This window comes from Hemitrygon akajei, chromosome 19, assembly GCF_048418815.1.
Source record: "Hemitrygon akajei chromosome 19, sHemAka1.3, whole genome shotgun sequence".
In the NCBI taxonomy this organism is placed as follows: Eukaryota; Metazoa; Chordata; class Chondrichthyes; order Myliobatiformes; family Dasyatidae; genus Hemitrygon; species Hemitrygon akajei.
In genome coordinates, this window is record NC_133142.1 from 14680692 (window position 1) to 14702073 (window position 21382).

General features: G+C 42.7%; 1 protein-coding gene across 1 annotated transcript in view; it reads left to right on the top strand.

The window, feature by feature from the left end:
* Window positions 1-21382, top strand: part of atg7 (ATG7 autophagy related 7 homolog (S. cerevisiae)) — a 178819-nt gene that overhangs the window by 60217 nt on the left and 97220 nt on the right. The window contains exons 10-11 of the mRNA XM_073072952.1: window positions 14436-14630; window positions 15998-16198. Of these exons, the coding sequence (XP_072929053.1) occupies window positions 14436-14630; window positions 15998-16198 (396 nt within the window). The remainder of the gene's footprint in view (window positions 1-14435; window positions 14631-15997; window positions 16199-21382) is intronic.

Sequence of the window (21382 nt, forward strand, 5' to 3'; positions counted from 1 at the left end):
CTGACTTTCAGAAGAATATGTACTTCTTTTGAGCAGATTCACCCAAGGAGAAATCTTTACCCATTTCATTTTCTGATGGTCTTGCTGACTTCCTCCAGATATTATGTCTTTGCAGTTAGCACCATTGAGCCCAGCACCACCGAAAGAAGTTATCCAGCTCACTAAATCTGTGCTGGCTCTAATGAACAGCATTATACCAGTTAATCCTTTTTCAATAAACAATTTCTTCCTGACCATAATGAGCGCAAAGTCAGAGTTACACTGCACAGAAACAGGCCTTTGGACAACTTATCCTTGCTGACCAAGCCTTCCTGAGCTAATCCCATTTGTTTGTTTACAATCTATAAGCATGCCTTGTCTTTCCCCCATTCAAGAAAAAATAAATCATAGCACTCTGGCCAGCCAATATGATTTCTTGAATATCATCAATCAGAAATAACTACTGAAGGGACCTACGCCGGAAATGCTTACTGGTTTTCTTTCCCACCTGAACTACTGAGTACGTCGTGCATTCTGCTAATAATGATTACTTGGCCAGTTTGAGTAATCTTCCTGGCACTTTCATTGCTCCTAAAACTGGACTGAGGGCAGATCATTCACAGCTACTGTTGTTTGCAGTTAAGGACTTGGTCCTTCAAGCTCTCTCCTTTTGTGATACACCGTGGCAGCTAGTAAGACTAAGAATTGGACAATACCTAAAATGTGGCCCATTCTGTTCCGATGTATGTGCTGAATATCATGCATTTGAGCCTGACTGCTTCATTTACCTTCATGAAATGGTTGTCAGAATCAGGTTTAATATTACTTGCATATGTCATGAAATGTGTTGTCTTTGCAAAAGCTGTACAATGCAATACAAAATAATAGCGAAAAACCTGTGAATTACAGTAATTGTGTGTGTGTGTGTATTATATATATATATATGGATAAATTAAAGAAGGTGCAAAAATAAAAATTTATAAAGTAGTGAGGTAGTGTTCATGGGTTCAAAGTCCGTTCAAAAATCGGATGGCAGAGGGGAAGAAGCTGTTCCTAAATCGCTGAGTGTGTGTCTTCAGGCTCCTGGACCTCTTTAATGATGGACGCTGCCTTTTTAAGGCATCACTCCTCGACAGTGTCCTGGATACTACAGAGATTAGTGCCCATGATGGAGATTTTAGTTTACAACTCTCTGCAGCTTATTTCAATCCTGTGCAGTAGCTCCACCTGCAAATCAGACGGTGATGCAGCCAGTTAGAATGCTCTCCACAGTTCATCTGTAGAAATCTGCAAGTGTCGTTGATGACATACCAAATCTTCTCAAACTCCTAATGAAATATGATTATAAAAATATAATTTTTAATCTCTCCGTCTCCCAGTGTAGAGTGCCCTCCTCCTTCAAAACATCCACCATTGTCCCTGTACCTGAAAAGACCAAGGTAACATATCTAAACGACTGGTATCCTGTCACACTCACCTCAATAATAAGCAAATGCTTTGAGAGCCTGGTCAAGGACTAAATCTGCAGTGTGCTACCACCCACACTGGACCTCCTACAATTCTCCTACCGGCATAGCCGATCAGCATTCAACACCATAATTCCCTCCAAGCTCGACAAGAAACTCAGAGACCTTGGCCTTCACCCTGCCTTGTGTAGCTAGATGCTGGACTTCCTGTCAGCTCATCAGTAGGTGGTAAGAGTGGGCTCCCTCACCTCTGACCCTCAACACAGGTGCCCCTCGGGGCTATGTACTAAGCCCCCTCCTTTACTCTTTGTATACTCATGACTGTGTCGCCACCCATAGCTCCAATCTGCTAATTAAATTTGCTGATGACACTACACTGATTGGCCTAATCTCAAATAATAATAAGGCAGCCTACAGAGAAGTCATCACCCTGACACAGCGGTGTCAAGAAAACAACCTCTCCCTCAATGTCACAAAAACAAAGGAGTTGGTTGTGGATTACAGGAGGAATGGAGACAGGCTAACCCCTATTGGCATCAATGGATCTGGGGTTGAGAGGGTGAATAGCTTTAAGTTCCTTGGCATAAACATCACCGAAGATCTCATGTGGTCTGTACATACCGGCTGTGGGGTGAAAAAGGCACAGTGGCTCCTCTTTCACCTCATACAGTTGAAGAAGTTTGGTAAGGCCCCCCAAATTCTATGAACTTTCTACAGGACAACAATTGAGAGCATCCTGACTGGCTGCATCGCTGCCTGGTATGGGAACTGTACTTCCCTCAATCGCAAGGCTCTACAGAGAGTTGTGCGGACAGCCCAGCGCATCTGTAGATGTGAATTTCCTACTGTTCAGGACATTTACAAAGACAGGTGTGTAAAAAGGGCCTGAAGGATCATTGGGGACTCGAGTCACCCCAACCACAAACTGTTCGAGCTGCTACCATCCAGGAAACAGTACCACAGCATAAAAGTCAGGACCAACAGGCTCCAGGACAGCTTCTTCCACCAGGCCATCAGACTGATTAACTCACGCTGACACAATTGTATTTCTATGTTACATTCACAATCCTGTTGTATATACTATTTATTATAAATTACTGTAATTGCACATTGCACATTTAGACGGAGACATAATGTAAAAGTTTTTACTCATATATGAAGGATGTAAGTAATAAAGTCATTCAATTCAGTTCAAACCGCTGCCATGCAATGTATGATGTAAAATGATAAATAACATCTAGGCATTAATATTTAAGTAAATCTGTGGTTAATGTGCATTGTTTAAATATAACTAATTGCATATTGAGATGGCACAGTGGTAGTTACTCGTGCTTCTTCTTCACTGCTTCAGCAATCCGAGTTCAATCCCGATCTCGGTACTGCCTATGTGGAATGTACATGTCTTCTCTGTCACCAGGTGGATTTCCCTGGAATACTCCAATTTCTTCTCAAAGACTTCACTTTGCCACTGTGAAACGCTCCTGCTCTGTAGGTGAGTGGTGGAATGTGGGTGAGTTGAAGTGATGCCAGGGAGAGTAGGTTATCGTGAGCGGGTTAGTGATGAAAAGAATTGCCCTCTGAACCAGCATAGTCTTGATGGACGGGAACTGCCTCCTATGTGTCAGGAAACATGGAATTATCAGAACTTATCATTGTAGATTTAAGCCCATTAAACCATAATACATAGGGGCAGAATTAGGCCATTTGGCCCATCAAGTGTGCTTTGCCATTCCATCATGGCTGATTTATTCCCCCCTCCATCCCCTTCTCCCATCTTCTCCTCATAATCTTTGAAGTCCTGATTAAGCAGGCACCTGTCAACCTCCACTTTAAATATACCCAATGACTTGGCCTCCATAGCTATCTGTGGCAATGAATTTCACAGATCCATTACCCCCTGGCTAAAGAAATTCCTCCTCACCTCTGTTCTAAATGGACGTCCCTCTATTCTGAGTCTGTGTCCTCTGGTCTTAGACTCCCCCACTATAAGAAATATCATGTCAACATCCACTGTTTCTAGGCCTCACTGTAGCCAATAGATTTCAAAGAGATTCCCCCTCATTCTTCTAAACTCCAGTAAGTACAGGTCCAGAGCCATCAAACTTTACTCATAAGTTAACCCTTTCATTTCTTGTTGAACCTCCTCTGGATCCCTTCCAATGCCAGCACGTATTTTTTTAGATAAGGGGCCCAAATCTGCTCTCAATACACAGAGTACAATCTGACCAATGCCTTATAGAGCCTCAGCGTTACATCATTGTTTTTATGTTCTAGTCCTCTCGAAATGAATGCTAATATTGCATGTGCCTTCCTTACCATCAACTCAACCTGCAAGTTAACCTTTAGGGAATCCTGCATGAGGACTCGCAAGTCCCTTTGCACCACTGATTTTTGAATCTTCTCCCCATTTATAAAAGAGTCCATGCCTTTATTCCTTCTACCAAAGTGTATGACCGTGCACGTCCCTGAACTATATTCCATCTGTCACTTCTTTGCCTGTTCTCCTAGACACCCTGCTTCCTCAACACTATCTGACCCTCCACCTGTCTTCGTATCGTACACAAACTTGGCCACAAAACCATCAATTCCTTCATCCATCTTTGACATATAACGTGAAAAGAGGTGGTCCCAGCACCAGACCCTGTGGCAACCAGAAAAGGTCCCCTTTATTCTCACTATTTGCCTCTCACCAGTCAGCCAATCTTCTATCTTTTTCAAGCTGAAAGATTATGACTCAATCAGGGCTTAAATATGGTAACATCTTCTACCATGCATACTCTAAAAGGGCACTTAGAAAATCAAAAGGTTGTTAGGGAAAAGTCAATGTGGATCTATTAAAGAAAACTGTAACACAGTGTTTGTGAGTTTCTAACTAGCAAGTAACTGAAGAGAAAATTATTGGAAATTATAAGTATATCTGAATTTTTGATGAGGTGCAATATTAGTGATTGTGAGACAAAGTTGCAGCTAAATGTTGGGTAAAATTGGTCACTGATTGAGGCTGAGATGACCAACCAAAAACAGGGAGGAAATAAATGGACTCCTGGATTGACAAGTGGGATACTGCAGAGATCTGCACTTGCATCTTAGCAACTTACAGTCGACATCAAAGGGTGATCTGGTTGAAGTGCATCAAATGATTGAGGGTTGATGGTGGGATGGCATTTCTCCAAAATGGAAGTTGAGAATTTGAGATGCCTCGATGAGAAATTTCTTTAACTCAAAGAATTCATTACCCCAGGGGGCTGTTGAACAAGAAGTACTGTAGCATGGTGTTTAGAATAGAATAAACCTTGTTGACCTTGTTGTCATTGCTCAAGACAACAAGCTTGTGATGCTACTTTAATCCACGCAGAACAGATATTTACAATACACATGGTACAGCTTAATTTAGAAAATATATAAATAAATTTCTTGTATTTATATGCAAATGACTTTGATGGTTTGTAACACTCAAAGGCCATTGGCAAACTGGGGTGTAGAATTATTCAGCTTCACAACAGCCCTTGGGAAGAAGCTGGTTTTCAGTTTTACTATCTTGTCAAAGATGTTTCTGTATCTCCTACCAGATTGCAGGAGATTGAACAGACAGTGTCCAGGATGGGATGGGTCTTTAATGTTGTTTCGAGAGTGCCATAGGCCTCGAGAGTTGTAGATAGCCTCCGGGCCCAAGAGTTGAGTCCCAGTGATGTGCTGAGCCATCCTAATCACCCGTTTGAGTGTTTTGCAATTTGTCTTGCTGCAGCTAGAGTGACACACTGTCATTCAATATGTCAGCGTGCTCTCTATCACACATTGATGAAAATTGGCCAGCAATTGGGGCGGCAGATTAGCTCTCCTTAAGCACCTCAGGTAGTATAGTCACTGTTGCACCTTCCCTACTAGCAAGGTTGTGTTGGCGGACCAAGAGAGCTCTTCGGTGATGTTCATCCCTAAGAACTTGAAATTGGAGACCCTTTCCACTACCTCACCATCATGAATAGTGGGGCTTGTTGGGTATTTCTTGTCTTCCTGAAGTCAATTATCACTCCTTTTGTCTTCTTGATGTTGAGTGATAGGTTGTGGTTCCTGCAGCAATTGGACAATTTCAGCATCTCCTCTGTTATTGTTAGTGACTAGGCCAGTCACTAGATTTGGTATTGTTAGTGATTAGGCCAATCACAGTTGTGTCATCTGCAGATTTGATGATTGAGTTTGTGGCACGAGCAGGAGTGCAGTCATAGGTGAAGAGAGAGTAGAGAAGTGAGCTTGGTACCTACCCTTGCAGGGCACCAGTAGTTAGGTTTGGGGGTTGAGGGGGTGTTGATCTATACCAGCCTAGTTTCACCATCTGGGTACAATTAGTGAGGAAGTCGTAGATCCAGTTGCTCATTGATGTGCCAAGGCCTAGTTTGTGGAGCTTGACTGTCAGCTTGTTCCATATTATTGTGTCAATGGCCGGGCTGTAATCAATGAAAGCATCCTTACATCAGTGCCTTTGTGCTTCAGGTGTTCCAAGACAGTATGAAGGGCGATAGAAATGGCATCTTCAGTTAATCTGTTCCTTTCGTAGGCAAACTGCTGCCGGTCCAAGGTAGCCGGGATTACGTCCTTAACATGAGACATGACCAATCTTTCCAAGGCCGTGGCAACTATGGGAGTGAGTGACACCCGTCTGTAGTCATTAAGGCATGTTGCCGCCGCCAACACCTTGGGGGTTGTACGACAGTTGCTGGTATGACATAACCCGAGATAGCGAAAGGTTGTAAATACCCATTAGAGCTTCCGCCAGCTGGTCAGCGCAGCCTCTGAGGACCCATCCCGGTACGCCGTCTGGTCCTGCTGCTCTGCGTGCATTGACATTACAGAGTACACGCCTCACCTCATGTATACTTGGGTTACTGACCTATTATCTTGAAACTAGGACTGGAGGCTCAAACCTGAATCTGATCAGAGCAGCTGGTGTAGTTAAATTTAAGGAGTTCGTACAGCCTGGAATTGAAAGCTGATAGCTTGAAGGTACATTAGAACCTTGCTTTGTATACCCCTGCAAAACACTGGTTTGTTATCATGAACAATTGTTGTAAGTCTTACACTAGTTGTCCTCCTAAAGTGCAACACTGAGGTTTGAAAGGACCAACCAGGGTTAGACTTCCACGGAAAAACAGGTCCCTACTTCCCTGAAAGTGTCACCATGACTAAGTGGAGTGGTCAAGAGAGGTCTAGGCACATTGGCCTTCATAATTTCAGGGCATTGAGTACAGCAGTTGGGTGTTATGTTGAAGTTGTATGTGACATTGGTGGGTCCAGATTTGGAGTATTGTGTGCAGTTGTGACCACCTCCCTACAGGAAAGATATCAATGAGCTTGAGAATGGACAGAGAATATTTACAAGAATGATTTACAAAAATTTCAAGACCTGAGTTAGAGGGAACACTTGAATAGGTTAGGACTTTATTCCCTAGAGAGTAGGAGAATGAAGGGAGATCTTAGAGGTATCCAAAATTGTGGGAGGTATAGATGGTGTGAATGCACACTGGATTTTTTCCCCTCAGGTTGGGTGAGACTAGAACTGGAGGTCATAGTTTAGAATGAAAGGTGAAATATTTAAGGGGAATCTGGGGGACAATTTATTCACTCAGAGGTGGTGCAAGTGTGGAACAAGCTGCCAGCGAAAGTGGTAGACACGATTTTATTTGTAACATCTAAGAGAAGTTTTGATAAATACGTGGATGAGAGGGCTATGGTCTTGGTGCAGGTGGATGAGACTAGGTGGACTGAGGGGCCAGTTTCCGTGCTTTGGTGTTCTTTGACTCCTGGTTCTCCAGTCCAGTCTCTCACAGGTATGTACCTTGGCACCTATACCTAATAAATATGCACGTTGCTGTGTCAGGAAGCTGAATGATTTTCTGCATTCCTGACAGGGAGCAGCCTGAGGCTTTTCTCCTCAGCTGGTCATTCCCCAGCAATGAATTGTCCCACAGGTTATTGTGGGGAGGCTGCCTTTGAGAGCTGGTGTTGGGCAGGGCCGGGTGAGCGTCGAGCTGTTGGGATCGGGGGCCGCACGCTGGCCAATGCAGTAACTGCAAGACTTCTCAGTGGCAGTGAGGTCAGTGCCGACCACTGGCTGGTAGTGTTGGTTTTGTGGAGAATCCTGTAGGCTGTGCAGCCAAATGAAAAGATAAAGGGACAACGATTTCCATCAGGCAGACATGGAGCGGAAGCTGCACTCCCCAGGCCAGTGGGGACGCAGTCCTGAGCCCCAGATCTCGGCACGGAACAGCCATGCCACGGGCAGCACCTCATCCGACACCGGCCTTCACAGGCAGCCTCTCCACAGCGAACTGAGCAGTTGTTCGTTGCTGGGTCTACAGAAGCTTCCAAGGCCGCACGGGGAAGGACAGGAGATGGTGCCAGATTCCCAGCACTGCTGGCCGTGCGATTCTTTCAGTACAATGACCTCTGTTCACGCTGGTTCCATTAGTGCTCCCGTTCGTGAGAACACATCCACTGTGATATTGAGAGCTGGTCTGGGTGCAGGTCTGAGACACATCAGTGATGTAACCTGGGGTCATCAAGTGTTTCTGGTCTTTCAACGTCAGACATCCTAGTCCTGGTGTCCCAGCCAGGGAGGTGATCAGGCCCCGTTCTGCGTCCCAGCAGCACTGGTCCGCAGGCCACACCTCTTGATCCATGGTCATCTGAAGGGTCACTCAGCAGCTTCTGTGACAGTCGTGATAGCTCTTTTCTCCACAGAAATACCAAGGAGAGAGTAGGCCCTGCAGAGTGAGCAGCCAGAAAAACCTCTACAACCCACCTCATCGTGCTCTCCATCCCTGTCCCTGACACTGACACTGCTCTACCAGCTTCTGGTATTTGGCTTTATTACGCTCAAACACCTCCTCAATCCGGTCTTCCTAAGGCTCTGAGTTCCACCATAAGGACCCGCTTCGAGGCATCTGACAGAGTGTATAAGTCAGGCCTCAGTACTGATGATGCAGTGAAGTCAGGGAACTTAAGTTGCTTGCCAAGATCGACTTTCAGTTGCCAGTCAGACCTGGTGGCGGGCAAGCCTGCTGGTGATCTGGGCTGAGGCTGTGATTGGTCTCCAGTTTCGACAAATACACTGGGCTTTCTGGGTTGGCAGGGGTGCTTGATAGATAGATAGATACTTTATTCATCCCCATGGGGAAATTCAACTTTTTTTTCCAATGTCCCATACACTTGTTGTAGCAAAACTAATTACATACAATACTTAACTCAGTAAAAAAATATGATATGCATCTAAATCACTATCTCAAAAAGCATTAATAATAGCTTTTAAAAAGTTCTTAAGTCCTGGCGGTTGAATTGTAAAGCCTAATGGCATTGGGGAGTATTGACCTCTTCATCCTGTCTGAGGAGCATTGCATCGATAGTAACCTGTCGCTGAAACTGCTTCTCTGTCTCTGGATGGTGCTATGTAGAGGATGTTCAGAGTTTTCCATAATTGACCGTAGCCTACTCAGCGCCCTTCGCTCAGCTACCGATGATAAACTCTCCAGTACTTTGCCCACGACAGAGCCCGCCTTCCTTACCAGCTTATTAAGACGTGAGGCGTCCCTCTTCTTAATGCTTCCTCCCCAACACGCCACCACAAAGAAGAGGGCGCTCTCCACAACTGACCTATAGAACATCTTCAGCATCTCACTACAGACATTGAATGACGCCAACCTTCTAAGGAAGTACAGTCGACTCTGTGCCTTCCTGAACAAGGCTGTTGTTAATAGCAGCGCAGTAAGCAGCGTATCTACTGAGATTGCTGTAAAAGAAAACCTAGTTCACTCAAATCCTTCAAGACAGAAACATTCTGGCTGATGATTGATTGGAGAACCACTGATACAGTTCTAAATTGCTGGCTGAAATGGCTACTGAGTTTGCAGAGCATATAGTGATGGGCAATAAATGGACACGGGTCCATGTACAGAAAAGGATAAAGAATTATCTGTTGTACTTAAGACGGACATTGCTCGTTTTTTGTGTACTGAGAGAATTGAAGGAAATAAGGATAGTACTGGAAAGTGGACTTGGTTTCACCATTATCTTATTGAACAACAAAGCAGATTCATTGTCCAGTGCACCTATTTCGAATATTCTCAAGTGCTGACACCATCTGTTGTATGGAGGAGGGCAAAGATATTCAAATCCTCCTCTGTTAAGGAGACAAAAGAGACTGCAGATGCTGAAATCTGGGGCAAAAAGCAAGCTGCTGGAGCAACAAACCATTTCAAACAGGCCTCCAATTACTATATTTTGGTTGATACCTTGCCTCTAGCCATCTGCAAATCCTTAATACAGCTCACAGAATGATAGCTCTGAATGTAATTGAAAACCTTTTCAAATTAATTTTGTCCGCAATCCAAATTTCTTGCAAAAATTCCCCAAATGTCTGCTTGCACCCTTCTGAGCAAACAAGAATCAGCAGCAGCTGCAGTTCATCACTTGACCGTAGCTGACTGAGTTACATATCGTCATCTACAATTACCCTTTGTTAACATGGTAATTTGTTTCTGTTGAGGAAACGCTTGCTCTGCTCTGCTGGCATTCCTTTATGTTCAAAGTTAAAATGATTTTTTAAATCAAAGTACTGTACATAAATGTCATCATACGTTATCCTGCGATTCATTTTCTTGCAGACTCACAATAGATTCTAACTACACAGTAGATCCCAACCTGAAGAAGTGTCTCGGCCTGAAACGTCGACTACCTTATTCATTTCCATAGGTGCTGCCTGACCTGCTGAGTTCCCGCAGCGTTTTGTGTGCGTTGCTTTGGATTTCTAGCATCTGCAGACTTTTTAATGTTTATAATTTGAGAGTGTTTTTTTTTGTATTTTTGGTTTTTTTTGGTAAGGGTGATTTAGAGTATGGCAGTGCAAAAACATGCCTGTAATGCTGGCAAAGTGGTTTGGAATGGGGTGTTATAATAAGTGTTAGGTCATTTTCCAAGAAATTTATTTCCTGTCAGTGTACACTACGTGGCAATGTCTACTTCACTCCTAAAATTTGATTCCATTGATTTCCTGGAGATAAAAGTTTTTATTTGATTACGTAATACGCTACACAGCCCATTCCTCAGTAATTCTTAATACAGCTAGTACACCATTTTAGGAGTTGAAACGTTTTAAGTTGTGAAAGAACTTTGTGAAAGTTTGATTCATCAACTTGCATGGCAGTTGTTTAAAACCCTGGCAGTACATTGAGCCGAGCGAGGGGGTTGAGTGCTGGAAACACTTGCCGTAAGCCTTTGGTTTTCTAGATCACATGCTAATACAAGTAGAGGTTGAGCAGAGACCAGCTGCAGAATGTACCAGCCTCTGCGCAGCACAGACAGTTCTGAGAAGTGACCCACACATGTAATGAACAGAAATTAATGAAAACTAGAAAAACACTCCATAAAGCGAGAAATGAGGATCTCAACATGCATTGAAAGAATTGATTCATCAGCGTCAGAGTGAGCACATACCGCTTAATGTGAAACTATCACGACAAACTGAAAATTGAAAGTAATTGTGAATACTCAGCAGGCTGGTTCCAGGAATTTAACTCTTAAAATATTTCCTTAAAATCTTTAATTTTTTAAAGATTTGGGGTGATCTGGTGATCATGAAGCTGCAGAGAAATTAAGTGATGATTTTGCCAAGATCGTCGCTGATGAAAATCTAACACCAGAACCGGTCTACAATGCTGATTGTTTTTATACCTTACATTAATCTAATAAAAGTTAAAATGTAAATCCAGTGCACTGTAACCTTTTAATCAAAACGTGGCATCGTAGGTGAAGACTGAAGGCCTGCCGTTGTTTGTTGTTCAACCACCGATTCAGGTATTCTCCCGAAACTGCTGAGTTACCCTGAACACAATATATTTTCATTGTTTTAATGGTGTGTAATACATTTTTACTGTTAAATACACTGTAATGAACAAGTGTAAGGCAAAGGCTGCTTACTGATGGCACATGAATCCAGAGTAGTAAATGATGGTGATCCCAAGCTGTCTTATTATGTATTACAAAATCTGAACAAAAAAATCAGAATTTGTAACATAAGCATTTCAGATAAGGAGTACTCAACCTGTACTGTTCATATCTTTGCAAGAGGTAGATCTCTTGCAGTCATCTCTACTCCGGCCACGCTGTTCCTTTTCAGCACGCCACAGGTCTCTTTCAGTGCAAGCATCCACCTGTATGGACAAGGATGGTATTGTTGACAGTGGGCCCCACATAATGCTATTAAGCCTGCCTTTTAAACTGAATGTTTCTGAATGACCCAAGTTAAAAAGCCGAAGCACATCTGTGCCTGCACACACACACACTTCAATCATTCTCTCATGTTTATCTTAATTAAATCAGTTAGGACGTGTGCAGAAGTTCGAGCTGACCTGTTGCTCTCTGAGAAGTCTCCCAGCGCAGGGCAAAAGGCTTGCAGCACTTAGCTGAGTGAAAAGTTGAACTGTCGTGTCCACTTGGAAATTGTCCAGGCATTTTGAAAGCACGTATGTGTGGATCTAGCTGAAATGTGAAATGTTTGGCCCAGTACTCGAAAGAACCTCACTGCCTCTGTACACTTTTGTGCTCAAATGTGAGGAAGTTAAGAAGTCCATTCTTAATCAACAAGCCAATAGAAGGATTATTTTTTTTTAAATCATGAAGATTTTAAAGCACACAAGATTCTGCAGATTCTGGAAATCCAGAGCAACAGTGCAAAATGCTGGAAGAACTCAGCAGGTCTTCTATGGAGAGGAATAAACTGTTGACATGTTGAGTCCTGATGAAGGTTCTTGGTGAAATCTCCTGATAAGGCTTTTCTTAAATTAATATGCCATCGCAGGGCCTAACTAGTTGTTTAAAATTTAAAGAGAGTTTTTAGATTAGTCAGCTCCATCATTGGTACTAGCTTCCGTAGTATCCAAGACATCTTCAAGGAGCAGTGCCTCAGAAAGGTGGCTTCCTCACCACCTAGGTCATGCCCTCTTCTCACTGTTACCATCAGGAAGGTGGTACAGGAGCCTGAAGGCACACACTCAGCGATTCAGGAGCAGCTTCTTCTCCTCTGCCATCCGATTTCTGAATGAACATTGAACCCATGAACAAAACCTCACTACTTTTTAATTTCTGTTTTTTGCACTACTTATTTAATTTAACTATTTAGTATACATATATACTCACTGTAATTTAGAGTTTTTTCTTCTATGTTATCATGTATTACATTGTACTGCTGCCGCAAAGTTAACAAATTTCACGACGTATGCCGGTGATATTAAACCTGATTCTGAAAATTTGCTACTTGGATCAATCACGGCCTGCTCTACCATTTAAATCCCTTTCAGCCTCTACAGAATCAGGAGGCGAGTTGTCTCCATGAATAGCGAAGAGTTGGTATTAGATCACTGAACGCCATGTCCAGCTGGAAACTGCAGCGCAGTTGCATTGAATCACTGGCTGCACCTTGGCATTCCTCTTAGAATGCGAGTGCACATTTTTTGTTATTTTCACAACATAGCTGTGGCAATTACCCATTGTTTCACCATTGTGAGTAGTTCAATCAGGCCTGTAAATTTGACCATACAGGGCAACACACACAGAATGGTACAGTGCACCTGGTAAGTCTTTAAGTACCAACGAGAAAGTGCATGGATTTCTTCTTGATGTTTTGACTGGAATTTATTCTTCAAAAATATTTGCAGAAATGGATCAAGTCAAGTTTATTGTCATTTAACTATAAACATGTTTACATGTTGATGTTTCTCCAGACCAGGGTGTCAAGCACGGTAGTACACGTAACACACTTATAACACACAAAAACGTAGGGAAGTAAGAATTAAATCTACAAATGCATTGTGCATGGATAAACAAAGTGCATAAATTAAGTATTGTCAGGTACAGTGCGAATTATCTGGTGACAATGCTAATGTGATGCAGCAGGGAGTTCAGAAGCCTGATGGCCTGAGGGAAGAAACTGTTTCCCATCCTGACCGTTCTCGTCTTTATGCATCGGAGTCTCCAGCCTGATGGTAGAAAGTCAAAGGGGATGCTTGACTGGCCATTCGTCTAGTTGCTGATTCCAGATAGATGCTGATTGTCCAACATATTTGGCTGACAGTACAGTGCTTAACCTTTGATTATCAAGCATGTTGAGACATTCCAAAGAATATCCAAACATGTTTGATAATCACAGTGTACACATTGTATTATAAGCCAAATTTGGTAAGCCTTGTATAGAGCAAGTCTTTTCTTTCTATTACAAACCTTCCAATAGGGACAAAAAATAAATAAATCACTTTAAGTTGACACCCTGATTGTGCCTGCATTTAGCATTTATCAATTTCCCTCTCGCCTGTGGATTTAGTTGTAGATTTTGTAGATAAAATTACTTTCCAGGGTCATTTTCCATAGTCTCTTTCCCAACCTCATCATCTTGAATTCTTGAACTTTTCTAGGCATCCCTGAAATATCTTAATACAAAGTTTAAGAATTACACTGCTATTCTGCAGGATGTGTTGAGATTACTTGTCATCGTCACTCTGTCCATCATGAAAGATCCTCATCACCCGGACCATGCTCTTTTCTCGCTGCTGTCATCAATTAGAAGGTAAAAGAGCTTCAGGACTTGTACCACCAGGTTCAAGAACAGTTACTACCCCTCAGCCATCAGACTCTTGAACAAAAGGGGATAACTACACTATTCTTTTGAGATGTTCACATAATCAATGATTTCACTTTAAGGACTCATCTCGTTATCTCGTGTTCTCGTTATTTATTGACATTTATTTAAATTTGCATTTGCACAGTTGTCTTCTATGCTCTACTTGATCTTCCATTGATCCTGTTATAGTTGCTATTCTATAGTTTTGATGAGTATGCCCACAGGAAATGAATTTCAGGCTTGTATATGGTGACGTATTTGTACACTGACAATAAAATTTAGGTTTAAACTTTAACGACTGTTTCTGTTTTATCATTTTGTCATTGCAGAAAGTGGAGGGATATATCCTATCCATACCAATGCCCGGTCACCCTGTGAATTTTTCTGAGGTGACAATGCAACAGGCGCAGAATGATGTTGAGCAACTGGAGAAGCTCATTAGCTCACATGATGTCATTTTCCTGCTAATGGACACACGTGAGAGTCGCTGGCTTCCCACGGTCATCGCTGCCAGTCAGCGTAAGGTAATGGCTGTGCACTCATTCCACTGTCAAGGGCAAATCTACAGTTGGAGAAAGTCAGCAGTGGAAAGCTAATTTTTTTTCCTTCGTGTTGCCACATATCCCTTCTAATCGTCAGCTTTGCTTCTTAAGAATAAAAAAAATGTAGCTGTCACCCTCAGCACAATTATTTTCTGCCCCGTGTACTGAAGTTGCTGACTGCAGGGACATGAGGCTACGTGTCTGTGGTAACTTGCTTAAGGCCCCTTCTATGTTCTTGGAATCAGGGAAAGTGGCAGCCTCCAACTTGATGGCATGAACATCGATTTCTCCAACTTACAGTAATTTCCCCCCCCCCCCACCTTTTATTCCCCACTCTGGCCTCTGGCCTCTTCTCACTTGCCTATAACTTGCCCCTCTTCCTTCCCTTTCTCCCATGCCCCACTCACCTCTCCTGTCAGATTCCCTCTTCTCCAGCTCTTTACCTTTTCCGACTATAAACGTCACAGCTTCTAACTTTATACTCCCTTCCCCACCCAGCTAGCTTCACCTGTCACCTTCTAGCTTGTCCTCCTTCATTTTCTCCCCCCACCATTTTCCTATCCTGGCATCTCTCCCTTCCTTTCCCATCCTGATGAAGGGTCTCAGCCCGAAACATTGATTGCTTATTCATTTCCATAGATGCTGCCCGACCTGCCGAGCTCCTCCCGCATTTTGTGTGTGTTGCTCTGGATTTCCAGCATCTGCAGGACTCGCGTGTTTATAAAGTGAGGTCTTCCTTCCCCAATTATTTTTTTATCTCATCCTATATTATCAGGGCTTTCCTTGCTTATTAATCATCGTTGCTGTTGTTCAAGTCATGTGTCCAGACATCCATGTCTTTTGTAGCCATGTTATAGTAGTGGCTACTCCAGCTATGGCATAATCCTTGTCAGAGCCATTATTTTGATCAAAGTTGAAGGTTCATTTTATTATCAAAGTATACATATGCAATACAACTCTGATATTTGTCCACCTTCTTCCAAAAACCTTGTGCATTTTAATCACATTTTAATTGTAACTCCTTTTCCCTAATGTGTCCTTGATCACTGATGTCCTGTAATGAACTGCTTATACTAGGCTAACCAGCTCTGCATTTCCATATAACTTTTGAAGAGTCTATAATTTGAATTCGAGCTGCTGCTTGAGATGCAAGTACCATTCTCGGAAGTAAATCCATGTAATCCGATCAATAAAATTTAAAATCTACTGCATTAAATATGCAAATGTTTTCCATACCTGGTTCCCCAATGGGTAAAAGTCTCAATGAAATATTTATTAGTAAAGGAAGAATGAAAATGAAAGTTGGAATTAAATGCGAATGAAAAAAATCTAATTCTTTTTGTTTCTAGTTAGTTATTAATGCAGCCTTGGGATTCGATACATTTGTTGTGATGAGACACGGTCTGAAGAAGCCCAGGCAGGAATGTGGAGAACCCACTTCAGCTGCCACCGCTGTTCCTCCCTCGGTGATGGGCTCTTCGCTCTTCTCCAACATTCCTGGCCACAAGCTCGGCTGCTACTTCTGTAATGATGTGGTAGCACCTGGAGATGTGAGTAATACCTCTGTTTGGTTTTTGGCTGGTTGTCCGTTGTGTCCGATGAGGACAATGAAACCTGTGCGGGAGAGTTTTTTTTTAAGTGGAAAAGCCATTGCACTGGGGCAGTTGCACTCTCTGAACCTCAGAAGTCCGACTCCAGTGGTGTGAACAAGCATCACAAACTGGGGTCTTCCTTGGCTGCACTGGGTGACCATGACGTCCTCTATGCCTTGTCGTGCTCCATGGAGCGTTGCAGTACCGCCTTCCTGGCTGTTGGATCTCATTGTAGGCCGCATCCTCCCAGTCTGCCGTAGCTGGCTTCGCATGCTAGGCCAGGCATGTCCCTATCTCACCAGGGTGTGAGGCTGCCGGCCACCCTCACATAGTTACGCCGGTTTATCGAAGCGATGTACCAGGGTGTGGCTGCTGTTGCACGGGGCCACAGGTGAGAGCTGAGTGTCCGGTGGGGCCCAAAGGTGAGGAAACTAGCCTGGAATGGACACAGCAAGCCCCTTCACCGGAAGTGCTACCCCTCCCTGGACATCCCTCTGTTATTGTAGGGAACAGAGGAAATGAGATTGAAAATGGGTCTGTTGTAATTTGAAACAAAAACATTAAAAGCTGAACTCTCGGGTAGGATCTGTAAAGAGGAATGGTGTGTCAGGTTGAAGACTCTTCATCAGACACTTGGGCTGTTTTTATGATTTTCATTCGAGCTGCAAGCGTCTAACTTTTTCAGACACTCTTTCACCTTTCTTATTTTATGATGCCAAAATAACTGAATTATGAAACTGTAAAATTAATCTAATTTTAAATTAATTTGATCCAGTAAGTAAACCTGATAAGTCCAGCCTCCTCACAATTGAACAACAAAAAAGCGAGGTTGTTGTAAAGATTCTGATTTGCATTTTAAGGAGAGTTTGTGATATAATTTTATTCCATAGATTTGTAGTTGTTAGTTGCCTCAGTCATTGTACAACAAGGCCTTACCTAGTTTTTCATTGCGGGTGACAGAAATTACAGAGCAGAAGCACATTAACTTATTCATTGTGCTTTCAGCAACTCAAGCATTCCGGGATTAGTTATTGCATAAGGCAGGGGCTCCCACTCTTTTTTTATGTAATGGACCAATACCGTTGAGTAAGGGGCCCATGGACCCCAGGATGGTGACCCTTGGCATAAAGACTTATCTTGCATAATTTTGTATTGTATGGCATTTTGCTACTTTCAGATTTGTTACTTAATTTATGCCACTCTGGCGTAGTTATTTTGTCTTGCCATTTGAATTATATTGGAAACCAGAGTAATGCACCTGAATAGAAATAGCTTAAGTTCAGTTCTTCTTTGGTGTTTAAACTGTTCTGCTGCATGGAAGATAATTTGAAGTTCAGCGTTACTGCAGATCACTAGAGCCTGCTGTCTATCAGTTTGACGGTATTGTATCTGAATGCACACACTATAAGGAATATGGTAAATGAACTTGCAGCACAGTTGCAGATTGGCAGGTATGTGCTGTAGGCATCAGTGAATCATGGCTGAAAGAAGATCATAGCTGGAAGCTTAATTGCATCGAAAGAACAGGCAGGAAAGCAGAGGGGGCAGTGTTGCTCTGTTGGTAAAAAATGAAATCAAATCATTAGAAAGGATTGACATAGGGTTGGAAGGTTGTTGAACCATTGCAGATAGAGCGAAGGAATTGCAAGGGTAAAAAGACCCTGATGTGAGTTGTATACAAAACCCTGCACAGTAGTTAGGATGTTGCCTACAAATGTGAGATAGAAAATGCGTGCCACAAGGGCAATGTTGCAATAATCATGAGGGACTTCACTATACAGGTAGATTGGGAAAATCAAGTTGGTCCTGGATTACAGGAGAAGGGAGATAGCTTTTTAGACCAGGAAGAAATGAAAGGGTTCACTATTTTCTAAATGGAGAGAAAATACAAAATACTGAAATGCAAAGGGACTTGGGAGTCCTTGTGCAGGATCCCCTAAAGGTTAACTTGCAGATTGAGTCGGTGGTGAGGAAGGCAAATGCAATGTTAGCATTCGTTTCAAGAGGACTAGAATATAGAACATACAAAATTTTGAAAGGGATAGATAAGATAGAAGTAGGAAAGTAGTTTCCATTGGTAGGTGAGACTAGAACTAGGGGACATTGCCTCAAGATTCAGGGGAGAAGATTTAGAAAAGAGATGAGGAGAAACTGTTTTTCCCAGAGAATGGTGAATCTGTGGAATTCTCTGCCCAGGGAAGCAGTTGAGGCTTCTTCACTAAATATATTTAAGATATAGTTAGGTAGATTTTTACATAGTAAGGGAATTAAGGGTTATGGGAAGAAGGCAGGTAGATGGAGCTGAGTTTACAGACAGATCAGCCATGATCTTATTGAATGGTGGGGCAGGCTCGATGGCCTACTCCTGCTCCTATTTCTTATGTTCTTATAAATGCAAGGGTGTAATGTTGAGAGTTTATAAAACACAGATGATGCCTCACTTGGAGTATTATGAGCTGGTTTGATCTCCTTATCTTAGAAAGGATGTGCTGAAACTGGAGAGGGTTCAAAGGAGATTCATGAAAATAATTACAGGATTGAATGGCTTGTCATATGAACAGCATTTGATGGCTCTGGGCCTGTATTCACTAGAATTCAGAAGAATGAGGGGTGTCCTCATTGAAGCCTATCAAATGGCAAAAGGCCTTGATAGAGTGTATGTGGAGAGGATGTTTCCTATGGTGGGAGAGTCTAACACTAGAGGACACAGCCTCAGAATAGAGGGGTGTCCTTTTAGAATGGAGATGAGGAGGAATTTCTTTAGCCAGAGAGTGATGAATCTATGGAATTCTTTGCCACAGGCAGCGGTGGAGGCCAAATCTTTATGTATATTTAAGGCAGAGATTGATAGCTTCTTGATTAGTCAGGGAATGAAGGGATGCGGAGAGAAGGCAGGTGATTGGGGCCGAGAGGAAAATTGGATCAGCCATGATGAAATGACGGAGCAAACTCGATGGGCCAAATGGCCTTATTCCGCTCCTATATCTTGTGGCAGTGCTCAGTCAGGACGGAATGTAGAGCTTGTCTAGTGAGGCTTTATGGGTGGAACTGAGGAATAAGAAAGAGACAGTATTATAGACCACCCAACCGTCTCTGGGGTTTAGAGGAAAGGATCTGTAGAGAGGTTGCAGACATTTGCAGGAAGCTTAAGGTTGTGGTAGTAGGTGATTTTGACTTTCCACATACTGACTCTAACTCCCATACTGTAAAAGGACTAGATGGGATGGATGTTTAATGTGTTCAGGTAAGTTTCCTTGATCAGTATGTAGAAGTCCCAATGAGAGAGAGTGGACTACTTGATCTCCTATCAGGGAATGAGAATGATAAGTGACAGAAATTTGTGTAGGGTAACACTTTGCAACTCGTGAGCACAATGCCAATAATTTCAAGGTAATTATGGAAAAGGGTAGGTCTGGTTCTTGTGTTGAAATTCTAAATGGGAGAAAGGACAATTTTGATGGTATCAGAAAGGATCTGGCAAGTGTGGATTGGGACAGGTTGTTTTCTGCCAAGGGTGAAGTTTTGTGAATGCAGTGATTGTATATGCCTGTCAGAATAAAAGGCAAGGATAACAGGTTTAGGGAACCTTGGTTTTCAAGAGATATTAAAACCATGGCGAAGAAGTAAAAAGGAGGTGCATAGCAGGTATTGGCAGGTAGGAACAAATGAGGTACTTGAGAAGTATAAGAAATTTAAGTGGACACTTAAGAAAGAAATTAGGAGGGCTAAGAGAAGGTATGAGGTTTCTGTAGTGGACAAAGTGAAGAAGATCCTTAGATATGTAAAGAGCAAGAGGATAACAAGGTTCAAAATTTCTTCTACTTTTAAGAAAAGCTCAAAGAATAAACCAGGGAATTATAGGCTGGTAAGCCTGACATCGGTGGTGGAAAAGTTATTGGAAGGTATTGTAAGGAAACGAATATGTGAATATTTGGATAGACATGGATTGACTAGGGATAGTCAGCACAGCTTTGTCCGTAGTAGGTCGTGTCTAACCAATCTTATTGAGTTTTTCGAGGAAGTTACCGGGAAAGTTGATGAAAGCAAGGCAGTGGGTGTTGCCCACATGGACTTCAGTAAGGCAATTGACAAGGTCCCACATGGGAGGTTGTTCAAGAAATTTCACTCTCTTGGTGTTCAAGTTGAGGTAGTAAATTGGATTAGATATTGGCTTTGTGGGAGAAGCCACAGGGTGGTAGTAGATTGACTGGAGGTCTGTGACTAGTGGAGAGCTGCAGGAATTAGTGCTGGTTCCTTTGTTGTTTGTCATCTGATTATGTGGTTAACTGGATAAGCAAATTTGTGGATCATACCATGATTGGGTGTGTAGTGGACAGTGAGGTAAACTATCAAAGATTGCAGCAGGAAAAATGGGCTGAGAGATGGCAGATGGAACTCAATGGCAGACAAGTGTGAGGTGTTGCACTTTGGGAGGGCTAACCAACTTAGGTCTTACACAGTGAGTGGTAGGGCACTGAGGAGTTCAGTAGAACAAAGGGACCTGGGAATACAGGTGCATAATTCATTGAAAGCGGCATCACAATTAGATAGGGTCATAAAGAAAGCTTTTGGCACATTGGCCTTCATAAATCAAAGTACAGAGTTCAGGAGTTGGGCTGTTATGTCAAAGTTGTATATGATGGTGGTGATGGCCTAATTTGGAGTAATGTGTGCAGTTTTGGTCACCGACCTACAGGGAAGATGTAAATAAGATTGAAAGAATACACAGAAAATTTACAAGGACGTTGCTAGGTCTGGAGGATGAGTCAATAAGAAAAGATAGGTTGCAACTTTATTCTGTAGAATGTAGAAGATTGAGAGGAGATTTGATAGAGGTATGTTAAATTATGAGGAGTATAAACAGGGTAAATGCAAGCAGCCTTTTCCCACTGAGGTTGTGTGGGACTACAACTGGAGGTCATGGGTTAAGGGTGAAAGGTGAAATGTTTAAGGGGAACACGAGGGGAAACTTCTTCACCCAGAGGGTAGTTAGCATGTGGAACAAGCTGCCAGCGCAAGTTATGGATGTGGCTTTAATTTCAACATTTAAGGGAAGTGTAGATAGGTACATGGCTGGGAGAGGTACGGAGGGCTATGGTCCTGGTAGAGGTCGATGGGACTAGGGAATTTTAATGGTTTGGC